This window comes from Sardina pilchardus, chromosome 20 (genome assembly GCF_963854185.1).
Source record: "Sardina pilchardus chromosome 20, fSarPil1.1, whole genome shotgun sequence".
In the NCBI taxonomy this organism is placed as follows: domain Eukaryota; kingdom Metazoa; phylum Chordata; class Actinopteri; order Clupeiformes; family Clupeidae; genus Sardina; species Sardina pilchardus.
In genome coordinates this window covers 10957013-10977276 of record NC_085013.1, presented here as the reverse complement: position 1 = coordinate 10977276, position 20264 = coordinate 10957013, and the positions used below count along the sequence as shown (strand labels likewise).

General features: G+C 39.7%; 2 protein-coding genes across 5 annotated transcripts in view; one reads left to right on the top strand and one right to left on the bottom strand.

The window, feature by feature from the left end:
- The first annotated feature begins 1424 nt into the window (after positions 1-1424).
- adgrf3a (adhesion G protein-coupled receptor F3a) lies at positions 1425-9624 on the top strand. Its single transcript, XM_062522347.1, has 15 exons — positions 1425-1431; positions 1784-1918; positions 2096-2173; positions 2344-2450; positions 3660-3718; positions 3809-3930; positions 4055-4276; positions 4396-4617; positions 4784-4924; positions 5986-6173; positions 6647-6829; positions 7147-8481; positions 8572-8613; positions 8706-8747; positions 8906-9624. Exons 6-15 carry the CDS (start codon positions 3837-3839, stop codon positions 8975-8977), a joined length of 2541 nt encoding a protein of 846 aa, XP_062378331.1. The 5' UTR covers positions 1425-1431; positions 1784-1918; positions 2096-2173; positions 2344-2450; positions 3660-3718; positions 3809-3836; the 3' UTR covers positions 8978-9624.
- LOC134067214 (ankyrin repeat domain-containing protein 66) overlaps positions 8253-20264 on the bottom strand; it is a 14879-nt gene continuing 2867 nt past the window's right edge. For 3 of the 4 annotated variants that reach the window (XR_009936485.1, XR_009936486.1, XR_009936484.1), the window contains exons 2-4: positions 13194-15964; positions 12730-12764; positions 11919-12193 (exon numbers count right to left, since the gene is read on the bottom strand). Coding sequence is in view for 1 of the 4 variants with exons in the window: in XM_062522346.1 (XP_062378330.1) it covers positions 10197-10365; positions 10541-10769; positions 10975-11113 (537 nt within the window). In the remaining 3 variants the exon portion in view is untranslated. Of the gene's footprint in view, positions 8599-10196; positions 10366-10540; positions 10770-10974; positions 11124-11551; positions 12194-12729; positions 12765-13193; positions 15965-20264 lie in introns of those variants that run through there. The other variant, XM_062522346.1, reaches the window with a different exon arrangement.

The following is a 20264-nucleotide window of genomic DNA, read 5'->3' as shown; positions in this document are numbered from 1 at the left end:
CAAAAAGGCTGATTTTCAGTGTTTTAGGGTGTTTTTGTCCTATGTTCTGAACAATGTACCTGGAATTTGCACCTAGTTAGTATGCAGTGAGCATTAGTTAACAATAAAAAGTGGCTTTGGGGTAAAAATTGTGTGTTAAAATGTACATAATCCCCTGGGGACAGAAATGGCATTCATTCGGCGGAATGACCCCTATGGAAGTAGCAGCCTTCAAAAATGAGGTCAAATTCTATATGGACACTATTACTTGACTCAACAGCCAAAACGCTGATAGAACTATATATATGTTATATCATCATATCCTCTTTGTGTTGATTTAAGCCTACCCTGTCTGCTATAATTTTGTACAGTGATTTTTGTATGCAAAAAAATAGGGGATGTATGGCAAATTACATTATGATGAGGTGAACATCATTTCGTAGCATCATCTTGTAGTTCAACTTATGGATGTGTTCAGGATCTGGTAGTCATAAACATGTCAGTGGTGGGCACAGAGCAGTGCAGATCTGTCAAGCTGGGGTAGGGCCAATTATCTAGGCCGGGCGTTTGGTCACTCAAGTCTCTGTAGGCCTACCAAAAATAAAAATAAAGTGGTTAGGAAAGTGCTCTCTAAGGTAAATACACACAGAAAAAAGCCTAAAGTCCACACAGAAATGCGAAAAACACAAACACACAGACAGAGGAGTGGCTTCTAGAGCAGTGAAAGTCAATAGCGCTTCTTTTATCTTAATATTTATTTTGCATTTCGTAGGCTTGTCCAAACAATTTCAAACTAGACCCCCCCCCCCCCCCCCCCCCCCCCCACACACACACACACACACACAAACACAAACACAAACACATGCATGACCCAGATATCAGGCCATGTCATAGCCATTTGACAGTCAAATATGTGGTTTTTAATGTTAGCCTAATATGAGAAAGCTGCATTTGTCATCTCCAAATGCAAATGATGAGACTTTTCCTTGCAACAGGCTTCTTATTTGCATATGGTAATGATAGGTCTAAACTTACAGGAACTATGAAGCATCAGTTCAGAAACCAGAGACAGATGATGTTCACATGTTGATATGCTGGATATATCTTCAATCCCTCAACAGCATCCTAAGTGATTAATTTCCTTTTTTAACTAAAACGGTGGATTGATTTTTGTGCACTGTTTTTTTTTTTTTTCAGTTGGATATTTTTGCTTGGAGTATTCAGTCAATATCTATATTTATGGAGCTGTTCCTTATGATGAGCTTGAATGTCTTGCTTCTTTTCAATGCATATGTAAGTAGTCTACATCTTTGGCTGCCATAAAACAATATACTATATACCATATCTGTACACTGTGTAGCCTATATTATACTGTTGCAGTGTATTACTTCATGAACTAATAATATATATATTTCTTTTTATCAAACTGTTTTGATCAGATTACCTCTGCAGGTAAGATAATTTCATTCCTTTTTTTTGGGTCGAATTCAACAAAGAGCTTCTCACAGTCTATAGCTGCAAGTTGTGTGCGCAATCCAAAAAGTTCAGGTGCTCCTACACATCCCTAGCTCTGTAAATAGGAGATTGACACTGTGACCGAGCCAGACACAGTTCCATCCAGTCAACACAATACCTCAAAAGCACAGAAGGGAATGTCTATTCATTTAGTTCAAATATCAACAACCTTTCGCCAGTCACAGACTGTGCCTTTAAATACCTGTTATTACAGCGATGCATTATTGGAACAGTATGCAGTATCATGTTGTTGTATGGATTGGTAATTTTGTGTTATTACTTCCACCAGAAAATTACTATCAAGCACTGAATGCTGTATTAAGCATTGAGGACGGGGCTAACGACAACTTAACAGCTTTGCTGAGTGGCTTCACAAAACTGCCGTTTAATACAGAAGAAATTAGTAACATTATTCGCACTAAAGGTAATTGTAGTTGATTCCTATACATTATTTTTTTAATTACATTTTGAAATGGTGCAGTTTGGTACAAGTACATCTGATATGTTACTATAAGTCATGATATCAGGTTTATTGATTTTTGTAGCCTAGTTGAGAATTTTGATTAATCTATGAAGCTACAATTGTTTCTGCTCTATACAGACTGTAAACCGAAATCAAGCGAATGTGAATGTCAACCAAACTTTGAAGATGGGCCAGAGTGTCTCCCTGAAAAGAGAGGTAGGCCTAGTTTGCTTTCATTTGCAGCTCCTGTTTGATCTCCTTCTTCCCCATACGTCTGCTTTGATAGTTATTAGCCTCGTGTGAAAATTGTGTTTCTGTTGTAATAAATGATGCATTGAACACATCCATTTTCACACACTGTTTTCTCCCTCAACTACCCATACCAGTTTCAGTCAATGGAACGATTGTCTATCAAAATAAGACTTACAGCAATGACTACACAAATCGAGAATCTAAAGAATTTCAGGAACTGAGCGATGAGCTAACTCGGGAGGTAGGACCCTTTTACTGGTTCTTTTGACAAAAGATGAATCAAACATTTGTTTTTATGTTGTGCATTAAATGATAATCCCCCCAAAATAAAATCAACACATAGGCCTACAATGTATTTAAAGGGACACTTCACCGATTAGCATAAGCTTTGTATCTTTAGAAAACCATGTTTTTGAATGGTCGTTCATCATTCCCTCAGTTTGCCTTGGGAAAAATACGGATTTCGATGTTGGACTTCTTGCTTTCAATGATGTAAAAATCATCATTTAACATCATTGAAAGCAGGAAGTCCTATTCATGGGTTTCATTGAAATCCGTCTTTGTCCCAAGTATATAAAATAAAAACCCAAGTATTGGTTGACTAATTCCATTTTTAACAGAATTCATTCAAAAATAATTATATTATGCTCCTAATAAACTGATTTAGATATGCTTCTCTCTGTGGCATATTTCATGTTTATGGAAGCCCTTGGCATCAATTTATTTACAATTTTGAACTGGTTTTATTGAATTTGATCAAGATTATCTTGAGATAACTAAACATTGTTTATTGTTCATTGTACATCGGGAAAATATTATGTCTGCATCAGTTTACCACATTTTTTAAAGTTCTATTGGCTGCTGAAATTGCCTTATTGGAGAGAATATCCACATGCAACATTTGAAAATAGTAAACCTAGCTTGCTTTCTACTTTTAGGATGCAAATAAGATCTAACAGCATTTCTATTATTGCTATTGCTAATCGATCAGATTGTCAAGGATGTCTTGGGAGACTTGGTTTCTGATTCCCTACTGCTAGACCTATAGTTGTTTTAGCTGTTATGTATTGTTTTCCAATATATTATGTTGCTATCCTAGGAAAACAAAATGTGTTTGTCTTTAGATAAAGGCAATATGTCAATATCTCAAGAAAACAGGGTCTAAATCATGACTAAACTGATGGCACTTTCGGGCTCCCACACATGATCTACAGGCCAAGACTATACTACCATCTAGTGGTAGTAACACTGCATTGTGAGGCCCATATTGACAAAAAGGCATCCTCTTGCCAAGGCTGGTTCATACATTGGCCTGACATTCATAACTAATGTCTTTATGATCTCTTCTTCTTCTTTACCTATTACTTATTGTAACCCATAAATAAATCTAGTTGTAGTATCACAGACAATGTGGCAACTTATTTAATCAACTAACCACTGTTTCTTTCAGTTTTCAAAAGAATACAGTAAACTGAAATGGTTTAATTCCCTGACCATTCTACAATTCAGGTGAACACATATCCCCATGTCATTTCAGATCATTTCACATATCTGTTGGTTAAAACGGGATGAAACTAACCATTTCTCTTGTATCGCCAGGAAGGGCTCGGTCAAAGTAGATTTCAGGATGACTTTTGATTCCAATGAAGACATACAGGGCATTGGTAATATAACTGAAAAGTTACAGAAAGATTATGGAGACGCTGAACTTACTACAGAGGGTATTTGTTATTCACACTCTGTCCTTACTAACATGTACATTGATATGAACAAAATGTAACTGTGGTTTTCAGTGTTATAACTTGCCTACTTCTCCAACCCCCCTCCCTTTTTCATGTCTCACAGGTTTTGTCATTATGACAGCACCAACAGGTAGAGTGAAATCTAATACAGGTGTGATTCTTAGCTGCAAAACCAATGGACTCTATGGGGATGCTTGGAAATGGTTCTTGAAGAGGGAGGGCAGAGAGGAAGAAACAGAAATCCATGGAGGGACTGAAGTGACACTGGAACATATAAATAAAATTAGCACAATTAACATTACAAAAACATCGAGTGTCTGGAGAGGTATGCACGTTGCATTTTGCAAAGGTGTTTTTTTTTAATGCAGTAAAATCAAATCTTCTTCTGTGGTAAGGTTTGAAGTTATCTTTAAGTTATTGTTCATCTGTCATTTTTATTTTCAGGTTTATACATATGTGAATTTAAGCAGGATATAGTGTCACACCAAGCTAGTGCCTTTTTAGATATAGCCCTCCTGCCTGAGATCAAAATATTTAATGAGCCTCAATTTCCCAGCTGCAAAGATTCTAGTTCTAAGAAAGTAACAGTGACTTGTGACATTAAAAATACAACTGAAAAATATGACCTTAAGTGGGAAGACTCTGACTTCATCCCTGGAGAGAACAGTAAGTTACCTAAGCACAGTATGGCTTTTTCATGTAATATGGCTACCATGATTCCATCCGTTCTGTACATTAGAATATAAATCCAGTGGTACATTTATTTCCTAGATTATTATAGTTGTTGATGTGAATGAAATCCTAACCTTTGACCTTGCTTGTTTTCTTTCAGAATTTGACAGTTATCGCCGCTCATACAGCATCATCAAAACCGTAGATTGTAAATCCAAAACTGACATCACTGTTTCATGTAATTTCACAAACACAGAGAATCAAACTCAGGGCACATTCCATACCATTCCTGTCATCTACAGTAAGTCAGTCCCTCACGTGGTCCTAATTTCAAATAATATGCAGATTCTTAAAGTCAATTAATTCATTAATTAAGTCAAGTATCAATTTTACAAGCTTGTTTTGAAGCAATAGGCTACTATGTAACATTTTTTGCAGGCAAATTTATTTTGATGGCATATAGTGACACTATATGCCATCAGGGACTATACATGCAGTGGGGAGAACATGTATTTGATACCATGCTAAAGTTGCCTACAACGAGGAATATAAAATCATCATTTGACAATTGATCTTAATGTCATAATTCAAAGAATGAGTAAAAATCAAACCGCTAAGTACACCAATTTTCTTTGTGATTGAAGAATATATCATACATAAATAAATGTTCTTCCTCAAATGCTAGGGGGAAGGAAGTATTTGACCTCCCATGTAACCCTATGGGAATTTATCACATACAGTAGGGTTAACATAGGGGCAACCAGATGTTTATATTTAAAGGCCAGCTATTTCATGGATCCAGGATATTATGCATCCTGATCAAGTTCCCTTGGCCGTTGGAATTAAAATAGCCCCACATCATCACATACCGTTCACCATATTGCTAGAGATTGGCATGGTGTTTTTCCATTTATCTATTTACGATACATTCTTCAATCACAAAGAAAATTGGTGTCCTTAGCGGTTTGATTATTACTCATTTTAATTTAAGCATTAAGATGAATTGTCAAATGATGATTTTATATTCCCCTTTTTAGGCAACTTTAGCATGGTATCAAATACATGTTCTCTCCACTGCATAAACCTATACTATACCATGCTATAAACCTGCCTCAACACTTTCTATGAGCCATCCAAGATATTAAGAAGCATCCCAAACATGTAAGAAAAGTAACTTGTCACTAAGATATGGGACATTTAAATCCTTACAAAAGAATAAGGAATTAACTCTATGCCTGGCAAACATCACAAGTATCACATTACATCTAGCAGGAGGAAGTTGTAGGACATTAATGAATAGTCATAAACATTGAACGCTACGCATGTCCACTGCTCACCGAGTTGTCCTCTTGCTCAAATCAGGCGACACTAAGGTCTGTAAAACGGAAGGAGACTGGCCTACAGCCAAGGCAGATCATGAGGCCAGACTGCCTTGTGAGGGTGAGCAAAGAGGGGAAAGGACCAGGCTATGCCGGGCCAATGGAAACTATGCGCAGGAGATCTCGAAATGTGTAAACATTGACCTGGGCGATGTATCTGGACTAGCTTTGGTAATATACTTGTGTCACTGCATTACACTTACACTAAGCAGTAGTGGGGGGTTTTTGCATATTTTTGGGGCTTTTTTATGACTTTAATCAGACAGGACAGTGGAGAATGACAGGAAGCGAGTGGGATAGGGTGGGTTCCGGAAAGGATGGGAATCAAACCTGTGTCGCCGGCGTGCCCCAGCTGGAGCCACGCTGTGGTGTTTTGTATGTTCTCATGTCAGAGGCACATTGTCTTGTGTTGTGTTAAGATGTGAACATTGTTACAATGCAGAAAAAATCATATAAAGTAAATGCTACCCTTTGCAAACCATGTACAACCTATATTTAGCTGAGAAGAAATTGCATTGATTTTTGGAAAATATATGTTTATTTTACTTCGATGCCAGAAACACATCTTGCTCACAAAGACAAGCATTTTCAGAGTTTCATCTGTATCATACACTTTCACAGCTAGCAACATTGTGTCTTTACAGGACCTTCAGAGAGGCCTTGGGAATTTCGCATTAACAGCTCCAAAGGTTTTTAAGGACATGAGGATATCAACACAAAAAAGCATAGATACCACAGCTAACATCGAAACATCAGTGTTGATTTTTCGAACAATGCTCAACGTTACCTTGGCTAAGAAACAAGCAATTGAGAAAACTGTGCTACCTGTAAGTATAGCAATGCTTCATCCTTCTCATGCTATCCATTATAATTATGAAGACAGTTTAACAGCATGACATTCATGCAGTAGCAGGAAAACATATTCAATCGCAAAGTCTGTAGTACTCTGAAGTCTTCTTGGTTATATCGGTTTTCTGTTTCAATCACTTGTTTTTATTGTAGTTTCATAGATGTCTTGAAGGCAAAAGGTATAGGCTACTAGGGTTAGGCTACATTCATATGTTGTTTCAGTAAGTCTCACATGCTAAATGAAAAGACATTTTTGAATGACAAAAGAATACTTCATTTTATTTGTTCATTTTAGGATTTTCTGAAATCTGCAAGCAACATTATAAATGACACACTGAAGAGCTCCTGGGATGGTAAAACAGCCGCTGAATACCTGCTTAATGTTAATGGATTATTAGATCGAGCAAACATCTCAGTTAGTGAAAAAGATGAAACACCAAACATCAACCTCAAACAATTTAATGGATTAGGTGTCGAAGTCTTCAACGTCGGATTGTCGGTTCCCGAGAAGAACAATCCCATTTTGGCCACTGGCTTCCTAATTCTAGGAGAACTCCTGCCACTTCAAATTGACAATAAAACTGACCTGGACAACCGTGGACAACCAGTGCTATCAGTTAGGCCTAATTCTTCAAAAGCCATAAATGTCACACTTAAGTTTAAACATGTGAATCGAACCAAGAACCATAAGTTGTACTGTGTGGTCTGGGTGCCAAATGAAAACAGATGGTCCGAAGATACATGCACGTGGGGCGGCGCCAGCAACCCAGAAATCTGTGAATGTGAAGTCCCTTCTGGAAATACCAGATCCAACAGTTATAAAGGAGCATCTTTCACAGTGTTGATGTCCAAATACCCGGTCGACATCCCCTTCATTGACCAACTAACCCATGCAGGGCTGATTGTGTCTGTAGGTTCTCTCTTTGTGTGCCTCGTGATCGAGTTTGTTGTGTGGAATGCCGTGGTCAAGTCAAGCATTGGCCATTTTCGACACACGGCCATAGTCAACATCTCGCTCTGCTTGCTGCTTGCCGACAGCAGTTTCTTGGCCACGTCGTTTCCACAGTCCGCCCCTTCCCAATGGTGCCGCTGGCTTGTCGTCGTGAAGCACTACTGTTTCCTGGCCATGTTTTTCTGGATGCTGTGCTTAAGCTTGGTGCTACTCCACTCCCTGATTTTCATATTCCAGAGGCTGAGGAAGAAGGTCTACTTAGGGGCGTCCTTCACCGTCGGCTATATCTGTCCGTTGATTATCGTGGTCTTGACGGTCATTGCCTATGATAACGGCAAAGAAGACTCTTACTACCTAGCCTCAACCTGCTGGCTGAAGTATGAGGGTGGTTTTCAAGGGTCTTTCTTTGCCTTCGTGATGCCAGTTGGCATCATTGTTTCCATTAATGTGATGTCCATGCTGGTGGTAATTGCAAAACTGTTGACACCAGCTGTGTCTGAAGGCAGTACTCAAGATGACAAAGAAGTCATCAGAAGCATCCTTAAAGCTGTGATCTTCCTAACTCCAATCTTTGGAGTGACATGGGTTTTTGGATTCGCTGTTCTGGTGACTGACCACACTTCAACACCCATGTCTGAGATTGTGAACTATGCTTTTACGGTGTGCAATGCATTTCAGGTAAGGCTCCACATTTGTGTTATAACAATTACTTTAGAGGGTATTGGTACCATGTTATATGTGACTTCTTGTGCTGTCCATGAATTTCAGGGGTTATTCATTCTTCTTACTGCTTGCCTGGGAGAAAAAAAGGTATTTGTAATCATTATTTACATTAAAAAAAACAGACAATTTAATTAATTTATCTTAATTGTTCATCTGCTGCATAATGCTGTGTTGTACAGGTTCGAGACCAGCTGTCTGAGATAATGAGATGCAATTCAAAGGTGAGAACAATATTTCACATGAAATGTATGTCTAGAATGTGATAAGACACTATGGAAGAAAATGGCAGTCTGATAAACTGATATTTTGAGGTAGAGAGCAAAGATACAGTTTGCGAAACTGGCTATAAATAATTCACTCAATACCCTCCCATTGCTAGGTTTATAAAACATCCGGAGGCGAGCTCTCCACCTCCAAGACCTCCAATCAAAGCTCCGTCAAAAAGAAATAACACCCAGTCTTGTGGCATCATAATCATCAATACCCTTTGCTTTCCTCAGTTCCTCTACTTTTCTGTTAGACATAATGCTGTTGTTAATCTAATATGAGTTTATGAGTGGCGCTGTTTCATTAACTCAATCTGCAGTGCAAACATGCCTCTGATTTCCATGGTGTCTGTGTCCTTGCAATGTGTAGTTGATACCAATATACACTCCTGAGCACATAAGATATAACTACAAATGAATACTTAGAAACATTATATCTTCCCTGTTACTTCAGAACTAAATAAATATTACAATAGGTGTATAAATACTGTACTTTCATTTCTGACAACAAACACATTGCACCTTCATTTGTAAATAACTTTGTAATGACTATTAACAATATGTACCAGTATCTGGTGTACCAAGATTTTGGGTAACACCAATATCACAAATATTCTGGCCATATACTGTACAAATAAAACAGTTTTCTATAATTCTTTAACAGAAAGAGTGGAATTTGAGTTGATGTCAATTGATTTGGTGATCTTACTTGACTTTGGTCAATTGATTTTACTGTTGTTAATATTGTCCTGTAATGACCACTGATCTATAGCACATACATGGAAAGATAGTGGAACAGGTGTGGTTATCTGCTCTTCATGTGACCAAATTGCATCAAAATTATTGAAAATTATTAAAATGAATACAAAAAAGTCGCACATGTTAAACATTCTTCAGAAAGTCACAAATTGTTCCATAGTATTTCTTTAAGATTCAGTCATGTGCAAGAGATACAAAAAGCATCAGCACGACATAAGCAGAGCTCAGATTTGGCCGTGATCACACTAATATACTCCAGACACATAGACCTGTTAATTGTGGAATAAATATAGTGGATACTGCATGAATGTTATTTTTTAGGGTGACTGCACTCATGTTTTTATGCTCAGTTTAAGATTCCACAGAGAAGTCACTGGCATCTGCAGACAGGTTCCTTGTCACAATTTTTAAAAGCCTATTTTTCACCAGACAGGTATAATTTGCATGTGTGTCAAGAATGCATTGTTGGAAATGTAAATACTACAAAATATTTAGATTGAGATTTTAAGGAATTAATTTGAATGACTTGGACTAATGTTACAAAATAAAAGGTTCAGGTTTGGTATTCAGCATCCAGCATCACATGTGTCACAGTATATACTGCATATAGAGTAAATAATTCATTATGCAAAGTCAGATTCATACCTAAGTGTTAATCTTTGATTTCATCTGTGGCGGGTTTGCCTTCATACTCTTTGGCATCCTTTGGTGGTCTGTGGCCTTCTTTTGATCCTCCCATTCTTCATCTGTGTCATCCAGAGATAATCCTGATAGCAAAGCTGAACGGCGATACTCCTGGTGCTCCGCCTCTGCTCTGTAGAAAGGGCAGCAGACGTGTTTTGTAATAAGCCAGACGTGTAATGATTAGTGCTCATTATTAATCTCTTTGGTGAAAATGAAATTAGTAAAAATGTGGATAAGGTAGCTCTAGAGTAGGCCTGGGTCACAAAAGACAGACCCTAAAGCTAAATCGGTGCTCCATACTGTACCTTTTAAGGAACTGCACACATTCCTTGTGGCCATAAATATCCGCAATCCGGATGGGCTTGTCCCCACAGCAGTCTTCTTTGTCCAGAGGTGCATGGAAGAAATGGAGCATCCGCAGCACCTGGAGTCGCCCGGCCTCTGCTGCATAGTGAGCTGCAGTCCATCCACTCTCTGTACAAAGACATGGCCGAGCTCCATGCTCGATCAGGACACGCACCATCTCTGCCTGACCTGAGAGACAAAACGGAGTAATGTGACAGTGATGTGGCAAACAGTTCGATTTCACATGGAGACAAACATCAGATTTCTTCACCTGTCAGTCTTTGGTATCACCAAATGCCTATTACAGCTTTTATGATGAATCTTCTTCAAACATTGGCAAAATGTAAGTTAACCTGAGGACACCCCAGATTGAATTGGTAAATTAACAGTTTACCTCGAGCAGCAGCCCAGTGCAATGGAGTCTTGTTGTTCCAATCGACATCCCTCTGATTGGGATCATATCTGTTCTGCCTCAGAATGTCCTCTACTAGATCAGTATTCCCTGATGCTGCAGCCTGATGGAGTTCTGACATCACTTTAAGGCTGCCCAGGCAGGACAGGACAACCACACATGAAGAAACAAGCAAAACTTTGGACTGCAGTCACTGCACAACACCGTAAATACCTCTTGATCTTAATCAGTCAGTCAATTTTGCAAACAATTTACAGATATAGGCCTAGTAGTCAAATAAATTACCCAAAAAAAGCCCTATGCAGCAGTTAGCCTAATGAATGAATCAAACAAAGCGCGCCCATATTCAAGGTCACTTAATATTTATTTTAGGTGACATAACACGCCGTCTGTAGTTCTGAAAAAAGGAGAAGGGTACGATTGCATTTAGGCCTACCTCAACTTTCATTACTATGCAGTTTAATGGCGCGTCAGAAAAGTACTAAGGTAGGAGGAAATTAAATATCAAATAACTCAAAAAGTAGGCCATCCCAAATTATTATCACAAGGCCAGGCTTACCTCTCCTACTTCAACATCCGTCTCTTCCTTAGTTACAATGTTTGTGTCTTGGCGTTGCCAGTTGCGTTCGTAACCTTGCAGGATAAGGTGGACTAAGATGGACATTCATTTGTCTCTTTCGAGATTTTAATATATATACATTATATGATATAGGCCTAAGCTACCTTGTAAAACTAGGTCCCAAGTTAGCCATGCCAATTTCTGTGCGGTGTGAATAGATCTGGGTACTCCTTGACATAACAAAATTCGCCCCACATAACTTGCAGAACAGTCCGTCACTGCCGCCTGCAGACGATCTACTAGAATGCACCCCCACTTCAGATTTGTGACAATAATAACTTCAAGGTTACAGTAAAGGGCTTAAGACTAAAGTGTCAGACGTCATACATATTAGGTTTTATTTAAACATTTCATGTACTGTACAGCCACACTCAACAACTTGCTTTAAAACCGGACAGCTCTCAAGAATCTGATTTAAATTTCCAAATGCATAGGCCTACATATATTAAAAGTTTGTCATAACCATCATTTGAATCCGGTAAAGTGCCTTTAGAAATCAAATAATTCAAAACATATTCATTAGTGGTTGTCGCAGAATTTTGATCCCGATGACTACCTCATCCGATGAGGTGGTGATGCTGCCTAAAGAAAACAGAAAAAAACTCCAATATAAATAGGCTATACAGTGATGGGCAGGTTACTTAGAAAATGAGCCGAGCTACCAGTTACTTAACTACACAATCTTCATCTAGACAAAATATAGCTATTTTTACAAAAAGTAAACCAGCTTCATGGCAAGTCAGTGCTATTTCAATGACCTAGCCAATATTACTCACACAGATACAGTAGTTAACTTTATTCACACATGTAGACTACAACATATGTTCAGTTCAAAAACAATAACTCTTGATTGTTACCCTCCTAAATCAATTTGGGGGGGAAAGACTTCACATTTAGCAAAAGGCAGGTACTGAGAAAGTGTGCACAGATATGGCCCTTGGTCATGCTCCATTTGGGCATTTCTTAAGTTTGCAGGATAAACAGCAAGCCAACTCAAAACTCCTTCACTGAATTTAAAGTGCAACAGCAAAGGAATAGAGTATGTAACTGTGCATGTGTGCATGTTTGCATGTTTGCATCTTGATTGTGTGGGTGGATTTCTGCCTGTAAAAGCTTACCCCTCTCTTGATTATCCCAGTTTCATCCCACTTGGCTGAAATGTTAAAAGTACAATTATAGGCAACCCACTCAGGTGATCACTGCATGTACAAATAAAAACTAATACAAAAAATGAAAGATCTGTTGAATAGAACTACACTTTAATGTATGGGCAGCCAGAAGGAAGCTATACTGTGAGCGCCACAAATGCTCTGGAAAATGTAGCTTCTGTAAAAGCTACTGTACTACATGGCAACAAAAACAGAAGCTATTGAAAAACTATCGGCTTCATAAAATAGCTACGCTACCACCAAGCTGAGAAATGTTAAGCTAGTAGCTTCATTGCAAGTTGTAAGCTACTGTACTGCCGATCACTGTAAATAGATACAAATATAGATCAGTTAACAGTTATCCATTAACATAAGAACAAATATAGTCAATATTAATACGCTCAATGGAAAAAGTAGTCAGTTTAGTATTTTACCTGCTGTTGGTTCCAACACTGATGTACTCCTCACAGAACCATCAGAGCAGAATCTTGGGACCTTTGATCTATGAGTTCAGCAACATCAGAATCAAGCAGACGGATCTTCCAGGCAAGGCCAAACTTTTTGATGAAAACACAGCTAATTTTCTTAGCTTCTCCATCAGCAGTTGTTTCTCTCAATTTAATCATCCATTCTTTAGCAGACAGTAAACTGGAACCAGCATAAAGGCAGCAGTGGACACAGAGTTTAGGGACTTCCAGGAAACTCTTCTCTAGGCGCCTCATCTGGTTAGATGTAATAGTTGCTTGGTTACCAAAATCAATGAATTCCACAAGGACTGAGCTATCGCTGTTCACCTTCTTGATGACTGCCCGGTACCAGGACTCATCTTCAGGGAATATGGCACCCACCACATCGCCCTCCTGTAAAGTACTCACACCCACAGGGTCACTGCTTGGTTGGTCCACATTTACCTGCTCCACAAGAGAATGAATCTGGTCTTCATCCTCCACCAACTGGACAAAAAAACTGTCTGGTGAGTTTACATGGGAAACATAGACTTCTGTTTCAACATCTGGTGTAATGAGTTGGTCAGGAAGATCATTCAGTTTGGGAAGGGAGATAGAACATGGCCCAGAATGAACATGGCTGCCTTTATGCTGGTTCCTGTTTATAAATGGTGCACTCTGGTCTGACATTTTGTGCTCTCCAGCAGTAGATGGACCATGCAGCAGTGAAGGATGGTCCGGTACTTTGAGAGATCCCGGTCTTGTTCTTTGCGCCTTGTCCTTGATTGCCTTGCTCACATTTAATTTACCGTCATAGAGATCCACTGTGTACTTTCCATCAGGATATTTTTCCAACACTTTAACTGTGAAGCGTTGGCCAGTGGCATTATTGTCAAACCATTTATTGACTTCACTGTTTGTGTCTACGGGCACATCTGACAAATTAAATTCCACGGCTTGAACTGGAAAGGACATGATCTCACTTGCATCATCAGGAACAGGGAGTATGTCTGATTGTTTTACAGCTATAATGTCGCCATAGTCAAGGAAATGCACCAAAAGGATAGGTTGTGTTATTTTCACCCGTCCTCTATACCACTGACCATCACTGTACTTTGCAAAGCATGGGGAACCAGGAGAAAGGGAGCATTTGAGACCATGTGGCTGACGACAGAACAATTCTATCTTTTCATTGAGTTTTTCAATTTCATCAGAGTGCCTCACCAGTTGGCCATAGAATTGATGCACATCTTTAACACAGGTTATCCAGACCTTTTCCTGGGACCCTTCCTTCATTTCAGGAGCCGAGCACTCTTTTGGGTCTCTCTGGGATATGGAAGCGGAGGCACTCTGGGACTGAACAAAAGTAAACGATGAAGATGCTAGATCCACCAGATTGTTCACAGTGCCTTCTGAATCATACATTATTCCATATATTGTGCATTTCAGAGTGGACGCTGGTGCAGAATGGATGAAATTGCAGAATTCAGTCACAGCAGACCCAGTCCATTCTGGAGGGGGCAGTTTCGATGGGCATGTTGCATCAACCAATCTGCACTGAAAAGCATGGCACTTGAGTTCTGCAAAAGCTGAATCTAAAGGCCGCAACTCTTGAAGGGTCACGCTGACCGTATTACCATAGTCGACAAGTTGTACATCAACATGCGGGAAGGAGTGGAGTTTTACTATTCGCCCCCTGTGCCACAAACTACTGTGGGGGTGAAGAACCACACAGTCTGGTCCACTAGGCTGCACAGGCTTGCTTTGCGCATAGTGGTTCTGTAGCTCTTCCATCAGCCTCTGAAGACTGAGGACACACTGACTTAGCTGACACCAGAATTTACCTGGCCCCTCTTCGTGAGAAACGACAACTTGGGCAGACCTTCCAATGGTGAATAAATTCTCTTTGAGAACAGTTTTGGTATGACCATTCACAAAATCACATGTACCATTGCTTCTCATGCTGTCCCCCTCTGTCCAGTCTTCTCCGGAGCCCTCCGCTGTGGAGCAACCAGAGTCTGGTCTTGGTGAAAAGCGGTCATCTGCCACATCTTTTACAGCAAGGCCTTCAATCCACATCATTTCATTGATGGATTTTAGACCAGCAGTCTTGAAAAATAACTCTATCGTGTTTTTGTCTTGACACTGTGCACTAACATGCATGTTCAACAATATCTGTCTAGTCTCATCCACAAAGAAATCTATTGCCTTTTGACTCCAGTCTTGATCAATTGGGCTTATATCAGAGAGGGAGCATTTGATTGCAAGAGCTTGCAGAGTTTGGTGATCACGGCAGAGAATCCTGAGGTTTTGCTGATCCACTATTCCCTCATTTCCATGGTCAACAAAATACACTTGAACTTTTGTGCCATGGACTCCTTTGACAAGTGCGCGATAGATACCACGCTTGATCAGGGCTGCACACAAAATGCCCACTTTTGGACTTTGGATGGATAAATCATTTCCTCTCCCACAGTAATACATTTCAGACATTTCCATCTGCATTGCATCGTGTCTATCCATAGCCCATTCCGTCTGAACCCAGAATTCAGAGGGATTTTTAACAAATTGCACAGTCACTGTGTAAGATGAATCTGATTTCAGTGCCTCAGAGAGGACTGGGTTTGCATAATCTTTGTGATTTCTTGGCAATGCATGATCGCTCAATTTTGATCCATCATACGTAGTCCTGAAATAACTGCCTGTGCCATTGCTCCTGTTTCCATATCCATAGAACCACTGTTCATCTGCAGCATTTTCTGTGAAACAACCAGAACAAAGAATTAAGGGCAAGACTTAATAATGAATTCTAAACAAGGCCTAAGAGTTGGCCAAGTGTGGGTAGCAACTAATTCAAGTTCAAGTTCAAGTTTATTGTCATGTACTCATAAAAATAATGTATAAGTAATGAAATTCCTTGTGCTCAGCATTCAACTACAGAAATTCATTCATTTGATATTCAACCGGGGATCCGCGACCCCTAGTGGGGTCCGCAGAGGTACTGCAAGGGGTCAGACAATTGTATTTTTTTTTCCGCTGCTTCAGAGAAAATAAAAACGTCAGCTCACCAGGTAGGCTATGATATATCGCATCCATGAAGCTTATTTAAATGTGATTTCTAACTGTAAAGCTGATCATACACGGGCATTTCTGAGCAATATTGCTGCAAGAGCAGAGGGCAGCAGACAACAACTTGTTAGCAAACCTTGTAGCAGCTAGCTAAATCCCATTCAAGCGCAATGCAGCAATGGTAGCTAACAGTTTACTGGAGAAAAAAACGTATACAACGTCAGCACGTAAAAACAGATGATTGTTATTTTAGCATTTGATGACGTAAAATGTCCATTTTGGGTTTCAACAAACACCTTGTGGTGTGAAAAGATAATATATATTTCCCTCACTTCACTCGTGCTATTGAACACGTCATTGCTAGCATTGCTAGTTGGGATGATCTCAAAACAGATGTTTAGTGTAAACATCGAAGGGTGTTTCTCTGAATCACTCTGTCTCAAATGAAAATAGCTTACATCAATTAAGCCGTGGACTCGCTGGCACGGGCAAACAGTGAAGTAGCTAGGGGCGATGAGCCAAACGCATTAAAAATAGCATTTTTTCTAACCACTGTGTTAATATTGCTCAGAACAGCGCCAATCCTCGGGGGTGCTCGTGTCTCCCTCAGGCTGAAAGAGTTTGAAGACCCCTGTTCTAGTGTTCGTGATTAAATTGGTAATGATGTTCCACAGGCCGTCTGCAGAAGTACACTACCCAAGGAGACTTGTTAACAAGTTCTTCTTCTTCTTCTTCTTCTGATTTTATTGGCGGTTGGCACCTTTTCTTTGTGCATTACCGCCACCACTTGACTGGAGTACGGAACAGGATTCACTACTCTACAGAGATATTCAGGATATTCAAGGATCTTTGTCTGCACTAGTATAACCCAAATAAACAAATAAATAAAACAAACAAAACAAACAAAAACAAAACAAATTAGAACAAAAAAAAAGATTTTATATCCTTTTCAGGAGGTTTGTATCTTTCAAAAAAGAAAGTAAAAAACCAAAAATATCCCCTGAGTTACTTTGCAATACTGTCTTCAGATCAAAGGACACATTATTTGCTACCAGCTGATCATTCAATCTCTGTCTTGCTTGATGGTATTTATTGCAATGGAGAATAACATGTTCTACCGTTTCTGGCGTTTGACTCTGGCAATACTCACAGAGACCACTATCGTGTTTTTTCATTACAAATAATGTGCTGTTAAGTCTTGTGTGTCCCAGTCTCAATCTTGTCAGTGCACTCTCCTCCCACCTGGACCTGGTAGTGTGTGTGCCTTTCCCCACTTTCCCTTGTATTCTATACAAGTGTCTCCCTGTGCATCCATTGTCCCATATATGCTGCCATTTATGTGTGATCCTAGCCTTAACCATACTTTTTACCTCCGCCTTACTGTATTTGATGTTAATGTCTATATCCTCTTTTTCTGTTGCTTTTTTCGCATGTTCATCAGCCAGCTCGTTCCCCTCAACACCTATATGAGCTGGAACCCATATGAACGTCACCCTCCTTCCTGACGCTTGCAACCCATATGCTAATTGCAGAATTTCTATTATAAGGTCTTCCCTTGACTCAGACTGAAAGTTCTGGATGCTTATTAGAGCTGCACTTGAATCTGAGGCAATCACTGCTTCCATATAGTTGCTACTTTCTAGCCACAGCAAAGCTAGCCATATGCCCACCATTTCAGCTGTATACACAGCTAGGTTATCACTCAGTCTTTTCGCTATAGCTAGGTCCATTTCAGGAATCACATAAGAAACCCCTACTTTACTGTCAGTACTTTTAGATGCATCTGTAAAAACCTTAACACATTGCCTGTATTTTTCTGTAATATAACTGTTTACCTTGTATTTGTCCACTCCTTCCTCCTTCTTTTCCTCCAAAAGCCCTAGATCCACCTTCACTTCCTCTAATATCCAGGGAGGTACTGTTGGATATGCCACAGTAGGACTGATGTTTAGAGAACCAATTCCCATTTCATTCACCTTATTCTTTATTATCCACCCATAGCTTTTTACCTTCATGCTTGCTCTCTCCTGACATTCCCTTAATACTGACTGGGACATATGGTTCTCTTTATGTCCCTTGACATTTGCCCAGTATACCAGCGCCAGCTGGTCCCTCCTTAGATGCAGGGGCATCTCCCCCACCTCCACTTGCAATGCAGCTATTGGAGATGTTTTAATTGCTCCACTGATGATTCTCATAGCTTGATTATGCATACCATCAAGTTTATTTAAGTTTGACTTTGAGGCTGACCCATAAGCTATACATCCATAGTCAAACACTGATCTCATTAGGCCTATATACATTGTCTCCAATGCTGACCTAGAGGCACCCCAATCCACTCCACCCAGACACCTCATGACATTTAATATCCTTTTCCCCTTGTCTACCATCTTTTGGATATGATGTGCCCATGTCAACCTTTTGTCAAACCAGACTCCCAGGTATTTAAAGGTTTCCACCCTCTCCAGTTCTTGACCAGCCACCATTATTTTCAACTCTTGGTTAATATTTTTCCTTGAGAAGAACATAACCTTAGTCTTCTCTATTGATATTCTAAAACCCCATTGCACTGCCCACTGTTGCACCTCATTCACAGCATCCTGCATCTTGTTCACAATATATTTTATGTTCCTCCCCTTTTTCCACATTGCACCATCATCTGCAAACAACGCTACTCCATCTGGGCCTCTCACATCTTTGAATATCTGGTCTATCATTATAGCAAATAATAGGGGACTAACAATGCTTCCTTGAGGAGTGCCATTTTCTGCTCTAAAACTTCCACTTATTTCCCCATCTACTCTCACCCTCAATGTTCTTTCAGATAAGAAAGCTCTGATCCACCTATACATCCTTCCCCTGACTCCCATCTGATTTAACTTAATTAAAAGTCCTTCTGTCCACATCATATCGTAGGCTTTCTCTATGTCAAAAAAAACTGCCACCACTGTTTCTTTATTTACTTGGGCCTTTCTTATGGCATCCTCTAGGCACACCACTGGGTCCATAGTACCCCTTCCCCGTCTAAAGCCACTCTGGTACCACTGCAGCCACCCTTTTGACTCCACCCAATATGTCAGCCTGTCATTAATCATTTTTTCCATTGTCTTACCCATCTGTGAAGTTAACGCTATTGGTCTGTAACTGCTTGGGCTATGGGGATCTTTCCCTGGCTTCTTAATAGGTACAATAATGGACTCTTTCCACTCCTTAGGGATGATTCCCTCTACCCATATCCTATTGTACAATTTAACCAGTACATCCTTTCCTCTGTCACTTAGCTTCTCTAACATGGAATAGCAGATGGTGTCTTTCCCTGGAGCTGACTTTCCTAATTTCCTCAGTGCTCTATTCAACTCTGCTTTTGTGAATGGCGCATTCAGACTATCCCTTTCCCCATCCTCATTCTCAGAGGTATTCTGATATTTAGAAACAGTTTCTTCTCTACCTTTCTTTTCTTCACTACTAAGGTTTCCTGAGCTATGCACTTTAGCTAGAGTTCTCCCAATAATTTCTGCTTTGTCCTTACTTGAAGTTACACTTTCACCTTCATTAATCAACACAGGATATCCATACTCCCTCCCATTACCTTTCATTTTCCTGATCATCCCCCAAACCTTCTCTATAGGGGTAGTTCTGCCTAAGGAATCACAAAACTTCTTCCAGTACTCCCTTTTTGCTCCCTTGACAGTTTTCCTCACCATTGCTTGCGCACTCTTATACTCTATCAAATGCTGAAAACTGTGTGTTCTTTTAAGACACCTAAATGCCTTATTTCTTTTTCTAACTGCATCTTTACACTGTCTTGACCACCATGGCACTATTTTGTTCAAACATTTAGGCTTGGACTTTGGAATAGCTGCACCTGCTGCTGCTAGAATACTTAGACTAACTTCGCTAGTAAACACTTCAATATTTTCACTGCCATCACTGAATGATAACCACTCTTCACTTAGTTCCGCAAACTTATCCCAGTCCGCTTTCTCAACC